This window comes from Pseudoliparis swirei, chromosome 12 (assembly GCF_029220125.1).
Source record: "Pseudoliparis swirei isolate HS2019 ecotype Mariana Trench chromosome 12, NWPU_hadal_v1, whole genome shotgun sequence".
NCBI classification, from domain to species: Eukaryota; Metazoa; Chordata; class Actinopteri; order Perciformes; family Liparidae; genus Pseudoliparis; species Pseudoliparis swirei.
In genome coordinates, this window is record NC_079399.1 from 16076320 (window position 1) to 16098832 (window position 22513).

The 22513-nt window shown below is 42.5% G+C and overlaps 1 protein-coding gene across 1 annotated transcript in view; it reads right to left on the minus strand.

The window, feature by feature from the left end:
- LOC130202945 (E3 ubiquitin-protein ligase TRIM9) overlaps positions 1-22218 on the minus strand; it is a 43133-nt gene extending 20915 nt beyond the window's left edge. The window contains exons 1-3 of the mRNA XM_056428841.1: positions 21394-22218; positions 3635-3730; positions 1615-1737 (exon numbers count right to left, since the gene is read on the minus strand). Of these exons, the coding sequence (XP_056284816.1) occupies positions 1615-1737; positions 3635-3730; positions 21394-22218 (1044 nt within the window). The remainder of the gene's footprint in view (positions 1-1614; positions 1738-3634; positions 3731-21393) is intronic.
- Between the last annotated feature and the right edge of the window lie 295 nt (positions 22219-22513).

Here is a 22513-nt window from a genome sequence, read left to right on the forward strand (position 1 = left end):
CTCATACTTACTGTAACCAACATTACTGGCTAAAATAAAAAATTAGTTTTAAGCAAAAACAAATAAAACCCAAAAGACTCCAACACTGTCATCAAAAGTAATTATTGTGAGTACTCACATATTTTAATATCAGTTGAAATGTGAAGAAAGTCACATATGTTGCCTTTAAGGGATTAAGCCTCTGGCTTTGGTGGTTTTTATAAACATCTGCTTTTCTTGCGGTAGACACAGTCTTTATATTTTCCTTGATCTTTTCTGATTTGTTGTTTTGTGTCTGGTAAAAGCTGTACTGTCCCTACAAATATAGATTAAAAGGCTTTTGAAAAGTAGAAGGTCAAAGGGTGAGTCCACCGTCTGAAAATATGAAGGTGCATTGAAATAGACGTTTGTGTGTTTTCAAAGCCTGCTCCGTCCACTGGCACGAACAAAGTTGTTCTTTCTTGGAACTGCTGTTATATAACTCACATTTAGTTTAAAGTCAGCCAACAACAAACACAAGCTGTGTTCAGTCTCAGAATTAAAATAGGGAAAGGTTGTGTGGGGTTTTCTGAGTTGTGGGTTTAGTGTGACTAATGTGTGGACATTTCTGGTTAATTATTTCTGCACAGTGTGAGCATTAAACCATTTAAATATAATCATATATTATTCATAATTAAGAGTTTAAGGGCTCTGGAGCTCCCTACCGAAGATCTGAGGTGCTCAGAATTAGCAACATCTACTAAATCACTTGTTTTAAAAACGTTTTTAATTAGTTCCATCGATTTTTATGTGTTTTGTTGTTCCTTGAGGGCAATTTTGTACTTTAGCCTAATTTAATTTAATAGTGGTTGTGATTTGTTTTAATTTAGATTAGTTTTTTTATCGTTACTTGTCTGATTTCTTTCATATTTAGGAGCCCATAATGTTATCAGTTAGAGAGAAACCATGTCCTAAATATGTATTCATTTAAAATCGTCTATCGGCCTTCTACATGCAGCTATTGTTCTCTGGTTCCAGCTTCGATGCTGCCGCCAGCTCTTTGCCCTCTGGCTAAATCTCAATCCTCAGCCCGCAGATAATGACAACAGCTGTCCTTGGGACCTCTGCCCAAGCCCCTCCCCTTCATCCCTCGCCACCAGCCAGACGGTCAGTCGGGCGGCGGGCACGTTGAGGCTGGGCGGGCGTCCATGTGATTCACTACGACTTGGGGAAAGCCCAGAGGTGGATTTAGAACGAGAGTCAAAAGCTACCCGGCTGATTGGAAATCTCTGGTGAGACTAAAATCACATTTTTCTATTCAGCTTCGGCTTTACTCGATGAACTGGGGGGTTTTTCGCCTTCAAATCAGGACAGAACTGGTTATTTCACAAGGCATTTTTGGATTATTCTGTCTGTCCACTTCTGACTGTTTTGACACGGTGATCTCCGAAAGGCTCCTCCTATACATCTTGTAAAAAGCTAGATTTCAATACTATAAAATCAAGTCACTCCAAAAATGCTGCTGGCTTAAGGCAAGAAAAGAAGGAAGGAAGATACTCGCCAGTAAAGAAATGCTGGAGATGAGAGGTGTGTGCAGCTTTGAGAACGTGTCTTTGTGCATGTGGAAAGGATCTGCTGCTACACACGAGCACTCACCTTCAGCTTGTAGTCCTTCTCCTTGGTGACTTTGGTGAGCAGTTTGGCTTTCTGTCTGGTCAGCGCCTCGATCAGAGAGTCGCACTGGGCCACGAGGCAAGCTTCAAACTCCACGCCGTTCTCCTGGAGCAACACACACACACACAGACACACAATCAGATGGGCCCCAAAGTCGCCCTCCTTATGGGCTCTCGGGGAGAAATGATCAGTAAATAAACACTGAGACCAAAATAGATGTGCTGTTGGTGTATTTTTCTTCATTTAACAGCCTTTGTTTGTTCCTGATGTGATAATTTACCAAAGATCTTGCTCCAGTTTTGTTTTCATGAAACAAACATTATTTATTCACACTTTACAGGGTTCATTATTTCAATAGACTGTAGACAAAAAATAAATCCTGCATCATATTCGCCATCTGCCGCTTTGTTCCCTCTGGACACACATTCATAATCATACAGCAAAGAACAATGACAAATACTTCTGGTTCGTGCCCAAATGTAAGAACTTTCCACATGATTGTTAGATAATGATGTTACAACCAACATGATTATTATACAACTGTGTGTGTGTAGGAAGTGTTCCCTTTGTGAAGCCCAGTGTGCACGGGGACCAGCCTCATATTTGAAGATGGAGGTTTATGTCTTTGAGAAGAGAGATTTCCTCGAAACACCTCAAATGTTTTACTGTTATTTCTGGCTAAAAAAGCCTGTTTTATGCCCTTTTCCTGGAGTAAGAACTTGATATAAACACTTTTACTTGTAATGGGGTAACGTCACACTGCTGTCTTGATACTTTTACTTCAGGAAAGGATCTGACACACTTCTGCGTGGTCTGTTGCGTCATCCTCTGAAGATGATTGGCGGCATGGAGGGGGGGGGGGCGACCACTCTGACAGTCAAGTTGTTCCCTGAGCTTAACCAAATGTTTATTCTTGTCACTATGACAACAAAGGTCACCTTACCTATAGAAATTATTCATTTGAACCACAAACCACAATATTTCCCTCAACCTAACCAAGTCATTTTTTTTGCCGGAAGCCGAGTAAACAATAACCATAAACGAGTCAGAACACGTCCGGTATGTCGGCAGGAGTTGGCATTTAATACTAGAAAGATCCACAGGGGCATTTCCATCCCTGAGCCCACAGGATGAGGAGATAAGGTCTTGGATAGTGGGGATTTCCAATCACGCATTCCTCCACTTTGGGACACAGTTTAAGATCTATGAGAGGATGAGTGCTGGAGATATTTATATTTTATATATATATATATATATTTATTTATTGCTCACGTCACAAGTTTTTAAAAACATTTATTTAAATGCAATCCTCTTCATTTTGCAACAAGACTCTTAAAGCCTGTTCACAGTGCTGTGGTTGACACTTTATTACAGTGTGCAGTGCGTGTGTGTGTGTGTGTATGTGTGTGTGTGTGTGTGTGTGTGTGTGTGTGTGTGTCACATTTGGCTGATATTGTTTGTTTCAGGTCAGTGATTCAGTGGATCTGTGTGAGTGAGTCCAAATGTGATTTATTTGGAGCTTATTCCTCATTATCAGCCGCCCCAAAGCAAAATGTATTTAGTCTACACAAAACACCAAAGAGGATGTAAATGATGTAAAGACCTCGACATGTGGAGTACAACTGATCGGGCATGGATCCTGGGTCTGGTGCAATCTTGCACAGCCAGACCTTCATGGAGAAATGTTGAGGCTTTGAAACAACCACGTGGAGAAATGGCGCCAGATAAATAAACAAGTGTGTCCCCGTTCCAGCTGCTAAACATCAGCATCCTAACTGTATGCAGGCTGGTGTTAGTTAATGAGGATAATGTTGGGGAATGTGCATCCATTTGCCTTTTCTCTTCCGAAGTCCATGATGTGTCACTGCTGACACAAATATTGTCATTTAAAAAATTTTAAAAAGCTATCTTGACATGACATGGCTTCAACGACACTTTCACATATGAGATGGAGATATGCATAAACAGCATATTTCACACAGGTGTCACACGGTGGTGTTACCTGTATCTGCTGCAGCATGTTCTTGAGTTGGATCAGGAACTCCTTGGCATCTTTAGCTTTGTCGGAGACCCCGTTCAGGGCCTGGGAGATCTGGCACTGCAGAAACAAATACACAGAACAATTCAAGGACATCTTTTTTTTAAAGGGCAATATATTTAGTACTAAATCAACTTGTTAATACCAAATAAAATAGATATTTTTTCTCACAAATTAAGACATTATGCAACAATCCACCATATGATTTGTCACAGATACAACTCTAAGAAAGAAAAACGTAAAACTTATTATATGAATCTTTGGCCTAGACATGGCACGACGACTTATTTATTTATCTTGATATGAGGACGATAGAACTTGCATACACATCACCTCTAAATATTATAATTGATCTTTCAGATATGATTCAGCTGAATCAATGCTCTTCTCCTCGAGCAAACTGTGTAAACCAGTGAAACCAGTTACTGGAGCTTTGAGGCTTATTCTAAGACGTTGATTATGTCATCACCCCCGTGGATGCTCAGATTACGTCTGATCCCACCCTCGAGCGAAATCACTGGGACCCTCCTCACAGGTCGCGGCTCTGCATCGTGGTAATAATCCCAATGCACTTTATGCCGCAGATTGGATTGAGATCTAGAGAGCAGAGAACACGCCACATGCCGTTACTCTCTTAACAGCAACAGCAACACTTTAATTGTACAGAGAGGAATACGTTTGTCACTCTTTGATCCTCACTAAATTGTCTCTCCCTCGTGCTCACTCGTGATAGTCTACCTCATTTCCATTGAGTAGCCGTCAGGGACTTCTATTAATGTTAAATATTCTCTGTATAACTATCAACAGCTGTTTATGCTGCAAAGATCATTTGCATATTGAAAAATGAGAAACTGTCAGCGAACAGGCAGCGAATGGACAACTAGATCTGGGTCCTGCAGCTACGAGCAAAGATGAAACTCACTCTCTAAACTCTAAACACGTGTTCATATGTTTGACCGCCTGCACATTTAAAATCTCTCTTTAATTCAACTGAGCTCTTACTACACTCTCATGTTCAGTGTGTGTGTGTGTGTGTGCGTGTGTGTGTGTGTGCATCAGTCACTGGTAAATAAGATAGGCAGGACAAAGAAAACACACACACTGTTACACACATGCCAAACTGTGATGAATCTGCTCCACTGCCGCCCCACCCACATGTCCCACCTGCTCCTCTTTATCTGAAGACACACACTCTCTCACACACACACACACACACACACAGAGAGAGAGTGAGAGAGAGAGAGAGAGAGAGAAGGCGATATGAAGTGGGCAGACCTCCTTTTTGTGTTTCTAGAAATCATAAATAACAGTCGGAGAATAGTGTGATCATTATATCCTTCAAAAATAAAAATTCTTGTTCTATATTTAAAACTTGTGTGTGATTTCAAAAATATATTATTAAATCTGTAAGAAAAAAGCGAATTAAAGATTACACATATTCTGTCATCACATAGATTTGACAAAGGCTACTAAACCATGTATTAATAATAGTAATCATTACATGTGTATTGTTCAGTAGGCCGTGATATAATGCAGCCAATGAACTATTTGATGTGCTTAGTCGACATCTTTGGGAAACATTCCTGCACACATCAGTTGAGCTCTATTATTGAATGCTTTTCACCCAAGACTAAATGACTAAATAAAACCAATATTTCATGACATATCAACAATTAAAAAAATAGGATTATATCAACGATTAGGCAATATGACATATATACAAAGAATGTATTGGAGCTGCTGACGGACCGCCTCACGAGTTAGAAGCTATCTGCCTCGTCTGAAGGTCCGATTCACAAACGGTGTTGTGCCAACGACACCACGATGCAAACACACTCCCAAAGTTGTGCAGCCGGAGCCCATTACAGCGTCTTATGATAAATGTGCTTCAATTACCACCAAATCTCTGGAGATGCTCATCATTTCACTGTAACTGCGCCAGGCCCGTTTGCATAGAAAGGGTTCATAAATCGACCCAACCCTCCAGTGCGTCTCCTCACTGCTCCTCACCAAGAGGCCATCTGGCCCAGCAAGCTGTCTGGCCTGTGTTTGTCTGTGTGTGTTTGTCTGTGTGTGTGCGTCTGTGTGTGTGCGTCTGTGTGTGTGTGTTTGCATGCCAAGATGCTAACGAGGGGATGACGGAGGTGCCATACGACGGCTCTCCTGGCACCATCCCCTCCTCTCTCGTTTGTCTCGTCTGGTTTGACATTCATTTGACTCCGGCGCTGCTCCTCAGGTCAACGTTCTGAGCTGCTTCCACCCACCTGTCTGTCTGCGCCCATGTTTACTAGGATTACCTTCTTTTATCCATTCATTGATTTCCTTAACCAGCTCGCTCTTCCAGTGTGGTGGGCAGCTGGAGCCGTCCCAGCATGCATTGTGTCGAATGGCTGGGAGGGGATTCTGTCAACCAATCAACCAGCTAAAGTTGGCATTAAAGGCTCTTATTGTGCATTAAAGAATGTTACAACAACAAATACAATGCAAACAGAAACACAATAAGGAGTCTGTCACACACCACAAAAGATTATAAATAATACCCAGTTAAGCTGCATATTCAGAGACATTACGAGTAGATATTACACATTTGCCAATCCAGAAATATCGACAAGGAAATGAAACATTCTAAATGTATTTTTTAGACAAGCTGCAAAGATGTTGGAACTGAACATATTAATAAAATGTTATCTGACAGCATATTTCATGTGTTTCCTGCCACAACATCTAAAGCATATGCTATTTATAGCACAAGCTATAAACTAACGACACCGTGGTCACCAAACTAAACTTAGTGTTCAGGGTGAAGACGTATAGTTGTGTCATAAAAAGCCACTTATTAGCAAGCGCCTAATAAATGGCTTATTTACGTACCAATTTGGCACATAAAAGCTTCCAAATTCACAAGAGGGGTATTTACTAACGTATTTCATATCATATAAAATAATATTAAAATGTCTTAAACTCATGTTAAACTTATGTTAACGACAGTTATCTAACAAAAAATGCCTAACGCCCAATAATGCTAATAATGCAATAGTCAAACAACATAAGATGGGAACCGGGAGAGCAAATCTCATTCCCGGATTTTAGGACTCGTTCTTGCAGCACAATATTATACTAAACTACACTATCACAGGTACTGCTGCAGAGAAAATATGACCTATCGCTATATACTTTAGTAAATACGTTGCATATATTCCGACGGCCCTGATGTCTCTTCACCGAGGCAACAAACTGCTCATGAGCGCTAATTAATTAGAGCATCTGTTTAAATAGATTGCAGCACTGACGCTGGAAGACATCAACGGATTTAAGCTTTTTCATTTGTTAATTCAGAAGAGGCCACGCCTCCTCATCATCACAGTTATTTCATTTGCAGTCAAATTATATTTTGCTTTCAATTTGTCTCTCAATTGTTTTTTTCTTGTCCCATAGACCGATGTTGTGATGTTACGTCTCACACGACTACGAATGGCCTGCTGCAGCCTCGGTCGTTCTTTTGTGACTGCAGACTAAGGAGTCATGTAGAAATGTAGAAACTTAACTTGTTCTGGATTGACCGCTATTTACTTTAAAAGTTTTTTTTTAACAATACCGCTTCATATCTTTGTCAAAAGCCTGAATACTGAGTCTTCACAATGCCCAGGTCTAACTTTGCCTACAGTCACGTTGACTCACAGTCGACTCCAGTGAAACTGTGAACAACCGTGTAGGAATGTGACACGTCGGCCCGGCGGGGAGACGATGAGCCGCCGAGGAGATTTAGAACAAAAGAGAAACACGGAAACACGAGAGAATCATCCAGATGAGAAGGAAATGTAAAGTGCACAACAACAAGAGATGAAAATAAATGGAATTCATGTCAGCGAAGATCGTCGCACCTGCAGAACACAACTGTCTGTTCTGAAATCCCATTTCTTCCCTCCTTTGTTTCCTTTGTTTCCTCTCCCCTTGACCGTCTTCATCTTTTAGTACTCCTCCGAACGGGAGGGTCATTGTTCTTTTCCCCGCTGTCAGCAGTCCTCTCAGAGACAAGTGCTATTATCTCATTATCTAACATTACAGGGCCAATGGAGGACCATTTACTCCGTCTGTGACATTCAGGGAGACCAGTGACACTCGCAGAGGCACAGCCGTGTTGGTTTCACTGGTGAAGTCTGCTCAACAAATGGATGCAGGGGACGGATTCGGGAGATCACGATGAAACTTCATCTAACCCGAGAGCCGGAGAAAAAGGGTCTGAACTTCCAGCTAGGGTCACTTCTGGGCAGGGTAGGAAATTTACATATTTTTAGGTGGCAATTTTGGCCCCTACTGACTGAAATCCAGGGGCATCTAAAAATAAATTGGGGGCACTTTTTGAAACTTGTGAAAAAACATTTAACCTTTGTTCAGAAATAATACATATAATTATTTAGGTTTACAGTATATGAGCAATTGTCATAAGCAATAATAAGATAATAATAATAAGACTATTAGGCAGTAGTCTACAGATTCAAAGTGTTTTTTTAAACAAAAAACAAACAGAAAACATAAATCAGAGAACCATATTACATTATATTCTTATTTCCTTGTGGTTATTTAATGTACTATTAACAAGTATAATTTTTTTTGTATAATTCAAATTCATATTTATTAATATTTGTTGTGTGTACCAGAGGGAATACAGGACAGACAAAACAAAGAACAAAACGCTATTAAATTATCATAATTATTAGAGGAAATTATGGGGGCATTGTTTGCCCCTCTCCATAGTGAAATCAGGGGCAAAATTATATTTTTTAGGGTAAGTGTTGCCCTTTGCCCTGGTGTATTTCTGACGCTGCTTCTGGATCTGTCCACATGTGTCCATCTGTGGACGTGGCGTTTTGCACCAAGCCATCCGGCCGTCGCCAAACTGCGAGCGCACACTTCGCACGTCATCGTTGTTTACAAACCGTTAGAGGGTCAAATGAGGTCAGGCAAACGAAACGGGTCGGGAGTTTGGTTAACTGTCACAAAGGTCATGAAGTCCGTGTTGAGAGGGAAAGACGTCGGCACAGGGACAAAGTGGAGGATATTGCCTTTTGATTTTTAAACGCATCACATTGTTGCTGGGATAAGCCTCTGGGGGCCGAGGGGCGATGTCTCTGGGGATCCGTTGTAGCCAGCAAGATATGCAAGATTTGCGGTCCGCTCAGCAACTCGAGATGCGAGGATGAAGTGAGAGTTGAGAGACGACGTGCGTGATGCGATTGTTTCACATGTGGCCAGTTTTACGAGCTCCCTTTAAACTGAGTTACAACGTTACGTTTCAGCCGATGCGTTGTTCCTCTGTTGAACGCTCGACATGGCTGCAGAACAAAGGGAATAGATCCAAATGCAATGAATGCCGTTCACAGGGAAATAAAAACCGTGTCTCATAAATCACATGGGAAAGGTGATCAATAGTAAGCTAAAACAGTTGGAATAGAAGGATTTCATTTTGTTTATGAGCCTGTGGTAAAGTGCATCGAGTCGAGTCTTGCTGTTGTCAGCACCGAAGAAGCCGCACGCAAAAAGCAATCGATAATAAATCTATTTATCATGTATGTGTGAGGAACGCTACCACCACATGTGACCTGACTGATGATTAAACTGTTATTACAAAAGATTTTATTTATTTAGCCCAAAAATTCTACAAACCTCATCCATATCGGTCAATGTTGGAGGGAACTCAGATTAAAGTTCCTCTGGCCGACACTGCAGAGACATTATCTTTCTCAACTGGAAAAAGTGTTTTTGATTTTTGTCTGTGCTGAGGTCAGTTTTCAAATAAACTTTATTCAAATATAATGTTGACATCTGGAAAAAGACTCTTTTTTTATAAAAAGGTAAACTTTTTAATCACCAGTTCATGTTCATTCACCTTTTGGAAACTCAGTTTGTGTTGTGGATAAACAGTTGTGGCGAGTATTATCTCAGAGAAAATATGGGGAGAACAATAGGCAGCTCCTCTGTGTTTGGCTGTCAGCCGGGGGAATGGTGGATGGTGGTGTTGACCTTGTCAGAATGATACCCAGGGGACGTGGAGAGGACCGGGCGGAGGAGGGGCCGAACGCCCTCATTTACCTCTACTTACCCTTTTATTCCTTCTCATTTGCATTCACGAGTCTTTACATCCTCCTCTGTTTTCATTTTAGCCTCCCGTAAAAATTGCCTCTGACATATCTTTTACATTCTTAAACCCAACCACCTCCCAAAGACGTTCTTGGTGATAAATAAGGTTCGACTTTTGTGAATCGATAGAGCACAAATCACCTCTTCTCCTTCTCTGATAAAAGCTCTGCACCAGGTCTGATTTGTAATGAATCCAAAACGTCCTTAAGCCAAACAACGTGAAACATATTTAATCATAATAATAATTAATTCTGCTGCGGTCCTTTAAGAGAAAAAAATAATCATCATAGCAGATGAAGATCCAAAGAGAATAAGTGGCAGATTGGAGGGTGAATTTGGCTCCAACCGAGAGCCAGATCCTGATATATCACAGGAGACACAGCTGCCTCCACAACCTCCACTCTGTGCGTCATGGTGCACAGTCAATCATGTCACACGGCATCTACTCCCAGAGAAATACTGTTTTACTGTCATGTTTTTAGCTTTTCAAGAACCTAAGTGATCCGATCATGTATGAAATGCATTGGTATCTGCTCATGTCTGCGTGTGCTGGTGGAATTTCATTTTAAAGGACACAGGCTTGTGAAACACTGTTTGCAGCATCATGGGGTACAAACAAGGACGATGATAACCATGTTCATGAATTGCTGTGGTTGCATATGAACAAAATATGTTGTCGTTAAAAAAATGATTCAATGTCGAAATGATCAAATACTGTTTATAATAGATACTGTTTGTAATCGATCATCTGTATCTTCAGAATCACATCACAGGCACTCTACAAGGACTAATTACCTTCGCATTGAAAATGCGGAAGGTTATGTTTTGATCGACGTGTATTTATTTATTTATTTATTTGTATGTGTGTTATTCGCAGAACTCAAAAAGTATTCAACCGAATCGCATGAAATTTGGTGGGATGATTGGTTATTATCCGGGGACCATTTGATTAGATTTTGGGATCAATCGGGTCAAAGGTCAAGGTCAATGTCATTAAAAGGTCAACATCTTTTTTTTACCATAGCACAATACATTTTTGTCCAATTGGCATGCAACTAATGCCAAAATGTTCATAATTCAATGCCCAATCTTGTGATATGCGAAGGTATGCGCTCTACCGAGTGCCCATTCTAGTTATATAATAGAATCAAACTGAACCCAACCACTCCATGAATGTTCTGGCCCGAGCCGTATCAAGGTACAATAACCAGAACAAGCAGCATTTCCCCTCTCAGCCGAGCCAGCCAGCCGTGTTACAGTCTTCGTGTTTTACGTCTGGTGGAGGTCAAAACCAATCTCCTCTCCCCTTCCTCCTCTTCATCCTCTCATCCGACATCAGCCTCCCAATCCTCTGCCGCTCTGCCACAATACACTCGGCAATGCCACGTCTAGCTTTAGCACAACCGAAACAATCAGTCGAGGGAAAATGAAAAAATATCAAATATAAGGAAAGACAAATCTACAAAGAATGAATTCATGTTTCAGGATTGCTCAGTATTGGTTTTGTGCAGTCAACTAGTCTAAGTGGCTATCATTATTATAATTAGGCAGTGAAATGTGCTTTCACTGTAATATGATGTTCAAATGGTGACCGAGATGTAGATGTGGGAGTAACAGCAGATATATTTTTCCAGGGCATTTAAAAAACCAAATTATAGTGTCATTGCACCTGACTTACTACATAATAATTCACAGGAGAACTCAAACTAGTAATGCTAGAAATGACTTGCACCAAAGCCCCGAGACTAAAGCCGTGCTAGCAGCTCTGTTAGCTTGTGCTAACGAAGGCGCAGCAGTTATTTGAGCTAACGCTGACGACCTCATGCTCACATGCTCGCAATAACAACGTTGAACCGCTCATGTTTGGTAGGTTGACCAGATTTGAGTTTGTGAAAAGAGGACACTTCGTCTCGGGGTGTAGTGTATAGCATGCCGCACAAATAACAATGCAACTAGTGGAGGCGGCATGGAGCTCAGTGTTGCCAGATTGGAGATGGTGAAGTATCGTACCAAAGGCTCAAAATGGTCGTATTTGGAAGATAATTATCGTGTATCTGGCAACCCTGAGATCGGTCGACCAATGACTGTTCTCTCTACAGTCAGAGCTCGCGCAGGAATGTGGAACGTAAGGGAGATACCATTTCCAAAACTTGTAAGGGGTAATAACTAGTTTGTGAAAGACCCAGAGAAACACAAATATCCGACGAAGCAAAATCCCGGAAGTTTTTGGAATCCCTGCCGGACGCATTTTTTAGGTCTCAAAAAGAGGACATGTCCTGGGAAAAGAGGACGTCGGGTCACCCTATGTTTGGCAGGTACAAAGCTCACCGTTTTCACGGTCTTATTTAGCATGTTAGCATGCTAACGTTTGCACAAAACACACAGTGCGGCTGAGACTGATGTCATTATTGTCTGATTTGATGGTCACCCGTCCAGTAGTTGAGATATTTCATGAGGACCAACATGGTCGGACCCCGAGATGACAAACCAACTTAACCAAAGTGGGGAAAACCAACATGTGGAGCAGAAGTTACACAGAGCAGAACGCCTTGATAGCCCAACACAACTGTTCTATGAAGCATTTTAAAGCATCCATATGTAAACAATCAATATTGAAAGGATATGGTTCAGTGCTCTAATGTGTGCAAAAGCTTGCTTCACAAAGCTACTCACAAACGACATAAAAAAGAGTGTGCCTGTATGTTATGAACTGAAAGGTTGCTCACACATCGCTGTACAAAGTGAAGCTCAAGTTCAACTGTATTCCTTTGATTACCTTCGCATTGAAATTGCGGAAGGTAATGTTTTGATCGCCGTGTATTTATCTATTTATTTGTATGTGTGTTACTCGCATAACTAAAAAAGTATTAAACCGGATCGCATGACATTTGGTGGGATGATTGGTTATTATCCAGGGACCATTTGATTAGATTTTGGGATCGATCGGGTCAAAGGTCAAGGTCAAGGTCATGAAAAGGTCAAAATCTTCTTTTTACCATAGCGCGGTCAATTTCTATCCAATTGGCATGCAACTAATGCCAAAATGTTCATAATTCAATGCCCAATCTTGTGATATGCGAAGGTATGCGCTCTACCGAGTGCCCGTTCTAGTTTATCAATGCAGAGAGAAAGCCACATCAAACGCTTCCTTCTCATCTTCGTTCTCACTATGACGAGACCGTTCACAGTTCTCCATCCAACCAGAACGCACCACTGTCACATCCTTTGCAGAGGAGTGGATTCCTCCGCGGTCGTCTCCGATAAACCGTGGCGCGGGTGAGTGGCTGTACAGCCAGAACTGTCTGAATGAGCTCAGAGAGCGTCGTCTCTTCCTCCAGGGAGAGCTTCTGAGGAGAAGGCGCGAGGAGAGGAGCCCCTCTGATCAATAATTGATATGGGCATCTTCCATATTAATAAACCAAGAGGCGAGGTCGATTGCCATGGGCGTAATTGCCGTAAAACAAGTGCAAATTAGGTTTGTTGAAGACGATGAACATTACGGACGACCGGGGGAGACTGTAGATTCTTCCGTTTGGATTTCATAACGCTTTCAGTCTCCGTGCTGCAAACACAGCTAATGTTACATCATGACGCCGGCATACACACATACTCGTCTTTAAGCATGTATGCTGATGTTTAATTTATTGGACTTTCCTGATGAACTAGCAGCTGCTTGTAACCATGGTAACGAAGCTCATTGTTTCACTATCGGATGTGCAGCAACACTCTCCTCCTCAGAGGTCTGGCATCAGCACTCATCCCCAAAATAGATCCCAAACACACGTTCTCTAACCCTCTCCCACACACACACACACACACACACACACACCGTACTGGGTTACCAACAGCAACACACACATTCTTTCTGCAGAGTCTCTCTGCTTACTGCCACAAGAGAGGTAGTGTAAAGTGTGCATTAACCTACATTCAATGCACAAGTCCAGCAGAGCACAGCCTTGAGTTACACTGTGCCATTGTGTGTGTGTGTGTGTGTGTGTGTGTGTGTGTGTGTGTGTGTGTGTGTGTGTGTGTGTGTGTGTGTGTGTGTGTGTGTGTGTGTGTGTGTGTGTGTGTGTGTGTGTGTGTAATGTAGCCCACTCATGACATTTTGAGGAGCGTATCAGAGGCACAAATCCGGTCACCACAAGGCTTTAACCATTTATTTCCGGGTTGAGGCTGGTTGCAGGTTTTAGGTTTTAGGGTTGAGGTTAAATTAGGTTCCAGCTCCGACTACCTCTGAACGAGTCCTCCATTTATTTAGAATTCCACTTATATGTACTTGACGAACGGAAAGAAAAGCTGATGGAGACGGTTATTACTGAAGCATGAGTTCTAATAGCATTAAAACTGAAGCATCCTACCCTGTATCTGTAGGAAGTCGGAGCTGATGGAGACGGTTATTACTGAAGCATGAGTCACTTTCCAAACTCGCTTTGTGACCCTGGAGAGATCAGAAGCTGCTTCTCTGCTTTTAAATGGAAGCCTTCCTCCTACTGAGTCTGGTTTTATAGGAGAGAAAAAAGCTGCAGTACATTTACAACTTTCATCCTCCCCAAAAATACTTCTCTTCTCGAAGGATGGGAATTGGTAACATGTGTTTGGCGCCAATGCCAGTATCGATTCTGCCTATTGATCCAATTCTTTATCGATTGATCAGTTTTCTGTGTTGGTCTACACAAGTTCGTCTGTTTTATTATCTTGGAGTCTGAACACGGTGTCGAACATCTGCCTGGTAACATTTGAATATGTTAAAATGTCATATTTACGTTCTACTTAATCGCACTTTATACAATCCCTATGAAGAAAGAAGTCAAGTGTTTAATGTATCACGATGAAACAAAGGTTAAAAGGTTGAGTATCCTTGGAACAATTTGATTCGGTTAACAAAATATTTCAATTATATGAAAGATGTTTAAGACCTCCCCGCTTCTGAAGCATTTAATATTCCTCAGATTATGTCAATAATGCTTTTATCAGTCAACTATTTCTGACAAAGCCCCGGCAGTGACACGTGTGTAACGCCGTGTTCCGTTTCGCCTGTTTCTTCTCTGTCTCCTGTCTCCTATGTTCTGTGTCTCCTCTATGTCTCCTCTGTGTCTCCTCTGTCTTGATTGTTTCATTCCCTTCACCTGTCCTCAGCCCCTCCTCTGTCTTCTTGATTGTTTCATTCCCTTCACCTGCCCTCAGCCACTCCTCTCTCTCCTTGATTGGTTAATTCCCTTCACCTGGCATCAGCCACGCCTCTGTCTCCCTGATTGCATCATGCCTTACACCTGTGTTTTCCCCCCTATATATTGTGCCAGTCTTTCCCTTGTCTCCTGTCTGTTTGTTGTCTTTATCTCAGTCTTAATGTCTCTGTTTCAATGTCTCAGTCTTTGTTCCCATGGTGATTCATAGTGTTTTTTGTCGTTGCTTTCAAGCCAGAGTTTTTATATTTTACCTTTTTCTGACATAACGTGTTTTTCGTTTCACTCAAACCTGGAGTCCAGCCTGTCTCTCTGCACCTGAGCCTCACCCCGTGCCGGCGTGTCACTCTCTCCGTCACCATCACGGTTGCTGATGATGCACGTGAGGCAGACAGCTCCGGCACTGCTGCTTTTCTTTATGATAGAATATTTATTTTCATATTTGAATGTGTTTTTTTGACTCTTCAAATATGAATTAAAACTTAGAATATGCTTTGACAGCCCTCTCCTGCCATCGCGATTCTGTGATGTTACACGTAAATGCAGTTGAGAGATATCCAATACTTACTTCAGTGTGGTAGCCACATAAAAGCTTCATGAACAGAAATAAACCGCATCGCAGAAAACCGGCCGCGGGCCAATCAGACTGCTTGTCGAAATGTTTTGTCAGAGTCCCAAGCGAGAAAAAAATGTTTACTGTCAATATTAAATGATTTGACATGAGAGGAAGTGACAAATCTAGCGAGGAAGATGCATTTCAAACTCACGAGTGAATGTAAACGATTCATATCTAAAACATGCCTCATTTAGGTGCCACTGTGCTAAAGGGACATATTGTACAATATTATATTTGTCTTGATTATTCACCTTCTTTCTTTAGGATTGAGGCAAGAAAGTCTCAAATCAGTGAATCTGGAGCGTGTTCCACGGGATAAACAAAAGTTGGTACGAACCGGCCTTCCTTCCACACTCACTGTGTTGATTGTGACTCATGTTACTATACCAGAACAAATCCAAATCATCTGCCCACTGACCAACTGGTTTTCTTCACGCTTGGTGGATGCCCCATTTTAAAAAATCTGTTAGGTTCTCCAGGATCTTTAGTGCTACTTTACCACTCACTAGTAATTCACTCCATTTGTCATGATCACTCATGAGCGGAGGTTTCTGGGGAAACTTGCAAACAAATGTCACCAAGACACTTTACTTAACATCTTGAATAAATGATCTTCTAATAGTGTAATAGTTGTCCGATAGGGGACAACAAGTGCAGTTGTGAGCTCAACTTCCACTGTGAGATTTAAGCCTGGAAAACATCCTGAGAATCAATTGAGACCAGCAGCTGACCAACCAGCAGTCTATTGGGCAATGGGCATTATGTTGGCATAATAAATGTAGAAAAGAAAGTATGCATGCTTCAAGAACTTCATGGCCCATTTGTCACCAGAAATATATATTTTTAAATGTGTTCTAGTGCATGAAACGGATGTTTATGTTAATGACATAAGTTTCCAAAACAGCCTCAATTCAAAACTCAGAGAGATTTACGGTCAGGTGTAAGCAAAAGACAGCATGTGTCCATCAGCTTGTCCAAGCCACGATGACTCATACTGGTAAAATTGTGGATTGAAATTTAAAAAAGGGGCCAGGCTCACCTCGTATGAGTCCATTTGTCATGTCTGTGAGCTCATGTTTTGGGAAATGTGAGAAGCGACAACAGCTTGTATACAGCGGTCTAGAGCAGTTTAGGCAGTTTAGGTTTAAAAATGTACAAATCCATGAAGATAAAAGTGAGGAGAGACGTGACAATAAGTGACCTCGAGTCGGAGCGGTTTAAAATACCACGGGAGCAATTCAACTGGGCTGCTGTATACGAGCCCACGTCATCCCTCACTCAACCCTCCTGTTACCTTTAGGGTAAATTTGACCCCATTCAATGTTTAATGTCGGTGTTCTTTGAGGTCAATTTGACCCCAGGCTGTTTTTCACTGTGTCAAACATATAAGAAATATCAACTTTTTTATATATTTAAAGGGCTATTTAGGTAGTCAACAAACAAACATAAAGTACCTCACACTTAAACTTGGGAAACAATATTAATTCTAATAATTTTCTGGAGGTTTTAATTGCTGGGGTCAAATTGACCCCGAGGGTAAAATATGTTAGTAAATGTAAAGGTAACAGGAGGGTTAAAAAGCTGTCGGGGAAAAGGAGAAAATAGACGAGCATCTAAGGAAATAGGATCTATTTTAGGAAAGGGGCCGATGTGTTGAATCTCAACAACAGAGCGATGAGGGGAAAGGTGTTCATGAGAAAGGGAGGTTAAGACGTATCCAACCGTTCCCCGCTGGAGCAGTCATGTCTCGGAGGAATTATTATGGACTCCTACTTGATCGATGTTTTTTTCGTTATTTTTTGTATTCCCAATGAAGATTGTGCTCGTTTTGTTCCGCCACACATACATCCTTCAGCATAGTGTTCAGGGGGGATGGAGTCACTTTTGTCAATTTCAACCGTCAACCAAGAGCACAAACCTAAACCTAAACCTAAACCTACCAATTGAGAAAACTACCAACTGAGAGTGCTGTTTCGGGGGCTGTTACTTCACATTAATTGTCAGCTTCAGTTCGTTAATTACTGCCGTCCACCAAACATGTTCAGGCATAGATTTTAATATGCCAGAAGTCTCACTTCAAATCTAAAACGATCTGCAGATGACGACGCAAACACTGAAACAGCGAAGCAGGAGAACCAGAAACTCAATATTTAACTCGGAGTGGTGCCAGAGCCAGCTGCTCTTCGCTGGACTGAGCGGACTCACACATTTGCACACACTAAAACACACATGCACACATACATGTGTGTGTGTGTGTGTGTGTGTGTGCTTTTAAATAGACAGTGTGTTTTCTGCCTGAGTGATCAGAGGAAACTGCATCAGTGCTTCCTCCCCTGCATTCTCCCAGCAAAAGTTAATCTGCATACTCGTGTGTGTGTGTGTGTGTGTGTGTGTGTGTGTGTGTGTGTGTGTGTGTGTGTGTGTGTGTGTGTGTGTGTGTGTGTGTGTGTGTGTGTGTGTGTGTGTGTGTGTGTGTGTGTGTGTGTGTGTGTGTGTGTGTGTGTGTGTGTGGGCTACTTGAGTCCCTCTGGGTGTGTAGGAGTGGGATCGTCACTCTCGGGCTGCTCCATGATGTACTCGTGTTTGATTTTGCAATAAATGATCCAACTGTCTTTCCTTGATATCTCTGTACATTCGTTGATTCTCAAAAGGAGTTGTAGAGCTTAAAACACACTCACACAAATGCTGCAAAACATTGCATATGGTCAATCATTCGGGATGTAACAATTCACTCAAAGAATACACCGTATGCAGATCGATGCCTGTTGTCGCCTTTTGGGAAAGTGTAATCCAGAAGTATATTTGAAATGTTCCTTATATTCATAACGACCACAGTGGACCGAAGTTGTGTGTGACCCTCAGTCCCTGCAGCAAGAGGATTTTGTAGAAGAAGAAAAAATGCATTTTGATTTCAAACAATGGAAGAAGGAGAAGGAGGACACGAAGGAGAAGGATGCTCACGAGACGCAGCAACACTTTAACAGAAAGATCAAAAAGGGAAAAGAGTGCTTCCCACCGAAGTGAGAAACGGCTCTGAGTGACACTTCAAAACAACAACAACAGCCATAGCAGCTCATACTGCTTGGAGCCCGAACAAGTGCCGACCGAGAGGTATACGAAGACGGCCGGCCATCGATCTCCCTCAACACCGAGGACGCCGTATTAACTAAGTGGCAGCAAATCTCTTGCCCATTACTTAGCGACGCCCTCCCACTCCTGTACTCTGATGGGATTTTCACGGTCCATTTGTGGGACAGGGTGAAAGAGGTAAAGATGGAGGATGGGCAGAGTGGGGGAAGAGTGGGTTGATGATGGGGGGAGGAGAAATAGAGAGTACATAAGAAACAGGGGATGAGTAGGGGGAGGGAGGCACACATAGAGAAGGTGGATGGGTGAAGAAGGCGGAAGAGGCTGAAACGTGTGGCAGATAAATGACTCAAAGCTTCCAATCCCTCGGAAAGAGAGACAGACGGGGATTAGTCCCGATGACCCACTGAGCAGGAGGCGCACAAAAATGTTTTTTTAATTTACACTTCTGAAGTCTGGCTTTGATGATGTTGATTGCCGTGTATAATGCTGAATTAAACCCAGGAAACAGTCTGGGCTTGTAGTGCTGCAGCGCGTTAAATACTAGTACTACTGGTATTGATTTTCCTTTAAACCCTTCTTGATTCCTGCCCCTGGGGCCTTTTTTTTACCAGTATAATTATAATGGTAATGATGTTGTTCAAATACTACACGTACAACCTTTTATGCAATCAAATCTGGGTTTTGTAAATAAAAACAAATGTAAACAACAAAGTCAAATCTCACTGTTAACTGAGAGAAGTGACCTGAGTCGAAGGCAACCACGTAGCACACTTTTAAATTAATGAAATATTCAATTTTAAAATGAATTAAATCATCAATCACTTTAGTCATCCTTTAATCACACAGTCGGGTGGATTTTGGCAGGCAGAGGGGGAGAAAGGATGAGATTGGATGGTAAAACACATTGTTTATGTCTAATTGTGTTAGGTTTATTTATTTATTTGCACAATTCAAGCAATAAAATGACAAAATAAACAAAGTTAATAGAGATAAATGAATATCCCTGTGCAGGAAGAGGCAAAAGGCTAACTGGGCAGCAGAATGTAGAGTGAATTAAAGATGTTTTATTTATTTTTGGGTCATGAATGTAAATATGCTGCAGATGCTGCAGACCCAGAGTGCAGCAACACGAAATCAATTCCAATTTGAATTCTGTTCACCTTCAGATTTCCATAAACCTTTGACAAAACATGTCCTGCATAATGTTGGAGAAATCACACTTTTGAGGCGGAGTGAGCAAACTTTAAGACACTAAACACCGGAATATTTCAGAGGTTTGTTGAGCTATTTCATTGGAGATTGACGCTTTCAAATCATCATAGCATGTACAATCCAAAATAAAATGAGATGCACTTTCCATTTCCCCCAAAGCACACAGCTCAATCGGTTTTACCCCTGAATTTGCTTTAATCTGCCCACGTCAACAGCTCGAGGGGGGAACCAATCTCAACGGCCCTGCTAAGGATGTTTTTCTTCTAAAGCTAAATATAGATATCGATATAGATATATGTATGATTCAGGGCCGGACAGGGCCTTTAAATGGGCAGTGGGTGAAGAAGCACAAAGTCAAAAGTACCACAGTGATAAAAATACTCTATTCAAGTAAAAGTCATTCATTCTACTTAAGTAAAAAGACAGTAGTGTTGTATTAGTGGCAACATTTAAAAGACAAATCAAAAGCAAAAGTACTCCTTGTGAAAAAATGTCGACCTTCGGATTGTTTAGCACATTTGTATAGTATTATGAAATATTATCACACTAAAGGGAGCAATGTTGAAAATGATGTTGAGGTAAAACTTTATGTACGACCAAGTAACCGGAGCAATTAAATACACGTGGTGGAGTAGACGTGGTCTCCTTTAAACAAAGTATTTTGAAACCATATTGGTTCAAAATACTTTGTTGAAAGCCTCTTTTTCTTCAGCGTTTTTTATTCCTGTCTTGATCTTGGGGAAATAAATCAAACTGTGCTTCCCACACACTACAGTCACTACTGACATGGGAGCCTGTAGTGCATGAAATAGCATCACGACGCTGTGTGGCCTAATCAAGGAATGACTCTCTCACACACACACACACACACACACACCACACCTCCAGTTATGATTTCATTCTGTGAATCAGTCAGGGCTCTCTGGTTTACAATCTGCTCCACATACAGCAAACTCAACACTGCACTTCAATGGGATTTTTTTCTTTCTGGGACAAACAGCAGCATCTTCTCTCTCTCTCTCCCTTTGCTTTGTCATTTTTCAATAGAATTGACAGTACAGTTTGCACCATTTTAAATAACCACGATTGCACATAAGATGAGGATGTATTTGGTTTGATGCATATTGGTAGCTTATAACTAACACATTACTTACTATAATATCATAGCAACAGTTAAATAACTTCATGTTAAAGCAAGTGTATTAACAAAGAGGATATGTGCAAGAGTGTAACAGGGGGATGTGTGTGTGTGTGAGAGAGAGAGAGAGAGAGAGAGAGAGGGGGGGGGGGGAGGGAGGAAGTGGATAGACCTTTTGTTTCTAATCATAAATAACAGTTGGAGCAAAGTGTGATCATGAGATCCTTCAAAAATACTAATTATTGTTTAAAAATTAAAAAATAATTTGCGTGATTAAAAAATAAAACCTGTAAGAAAGTGAGTGAGTGAGTGTGTGTGTGTGCGTGTGCGCGCGCTCGCCCACCTTGTGTTGTTTCCACATCATGGGCAGCGTCTTGACGTCGTGCTTTGCGTGTCTTCCCTCCTCCAGACACTTCATGCACACCGGAGCTTTGCAGCTGTAGCAGTACATGCTGAAGTTCTCCGCTTCGTGGTCCACGCAGGTCGCCGGTTTCCGCGCGGTTGCGGGCGGCAGCTGACCGCCGCTGCCGCTGCCGCCTCCTCCGCTCGCCGCGCCGCCTCCCGCCGCTCGGTTCGGCGGCGGCACCAGGCGGTGCTTGGCGAGCGGACCGCGGGACGGGTGGCACCGCTGCTGGCAGGCGTTACAGTAGTAGACGTCGCACTGCTCGCACATGACCGTCGCGTCCGCCGGGTTGCGGTCGCACAGCTGGCACTTCACCACCGTGGAAGACGAAGAGGAAGAGGTGGCGGAAGAGCGGCGGTTCTGCTGGTACCGCGTCACGATGGCCTCGAGCAGCCGGTTCCGAGGGAAACCCCGGAGCCCCCGCTCATCCAGGGAGACGCTCCGGTGGCACAGCGGGCAGGTGAGGGAGCAGTGCCGGTGGTGGTTGGCCGGCGGAAACACCCGCACCCCGTTGGGAGACTTGAGCTGGCACGGCGTGTAGGAGCCGTAGCCGCTGTCCGTCTCGCTGTACAGGCTCATCTTGTCCATGTCCAGGTAGTCGTAGTCAGAGCTGCCCGAGGCTCGGCTCTGCACCGGGTTCTCCCCCTCCGGGGTCTGCACGGTGATGTTCCGAGCGCAGGCCAGGCAGACATTGTGGGAGCACGGCAGGAGGATGGGGTCCTTGAAGAGGGAACCGCACACGGGGCATTTTAACTCTTCCTCCATCGCTCCCGTCGGTTTCGGTGGACCGGGAGGGAGAAGCAGCTTCTGTGAGAACACTCCAGCACCGACTGACACGGACAGCTCCCGAAGCGTCTCTGCGCAGGCGCGAAGGGGCGGGCACTGTGGTTTGAGTTGATTGATGGAGTTCATTTAAAGGCTCTGAAACGCCACGGCTCTCCTGATAGTCATGGCTATTAAGTATGTTGTTTTATCTGTTATATTATACCATAATGTTCGTGTATTGTAGTATATCATCGTTGTACTATTGTAATGGTCTGAATGTATTCATCTCAATGAT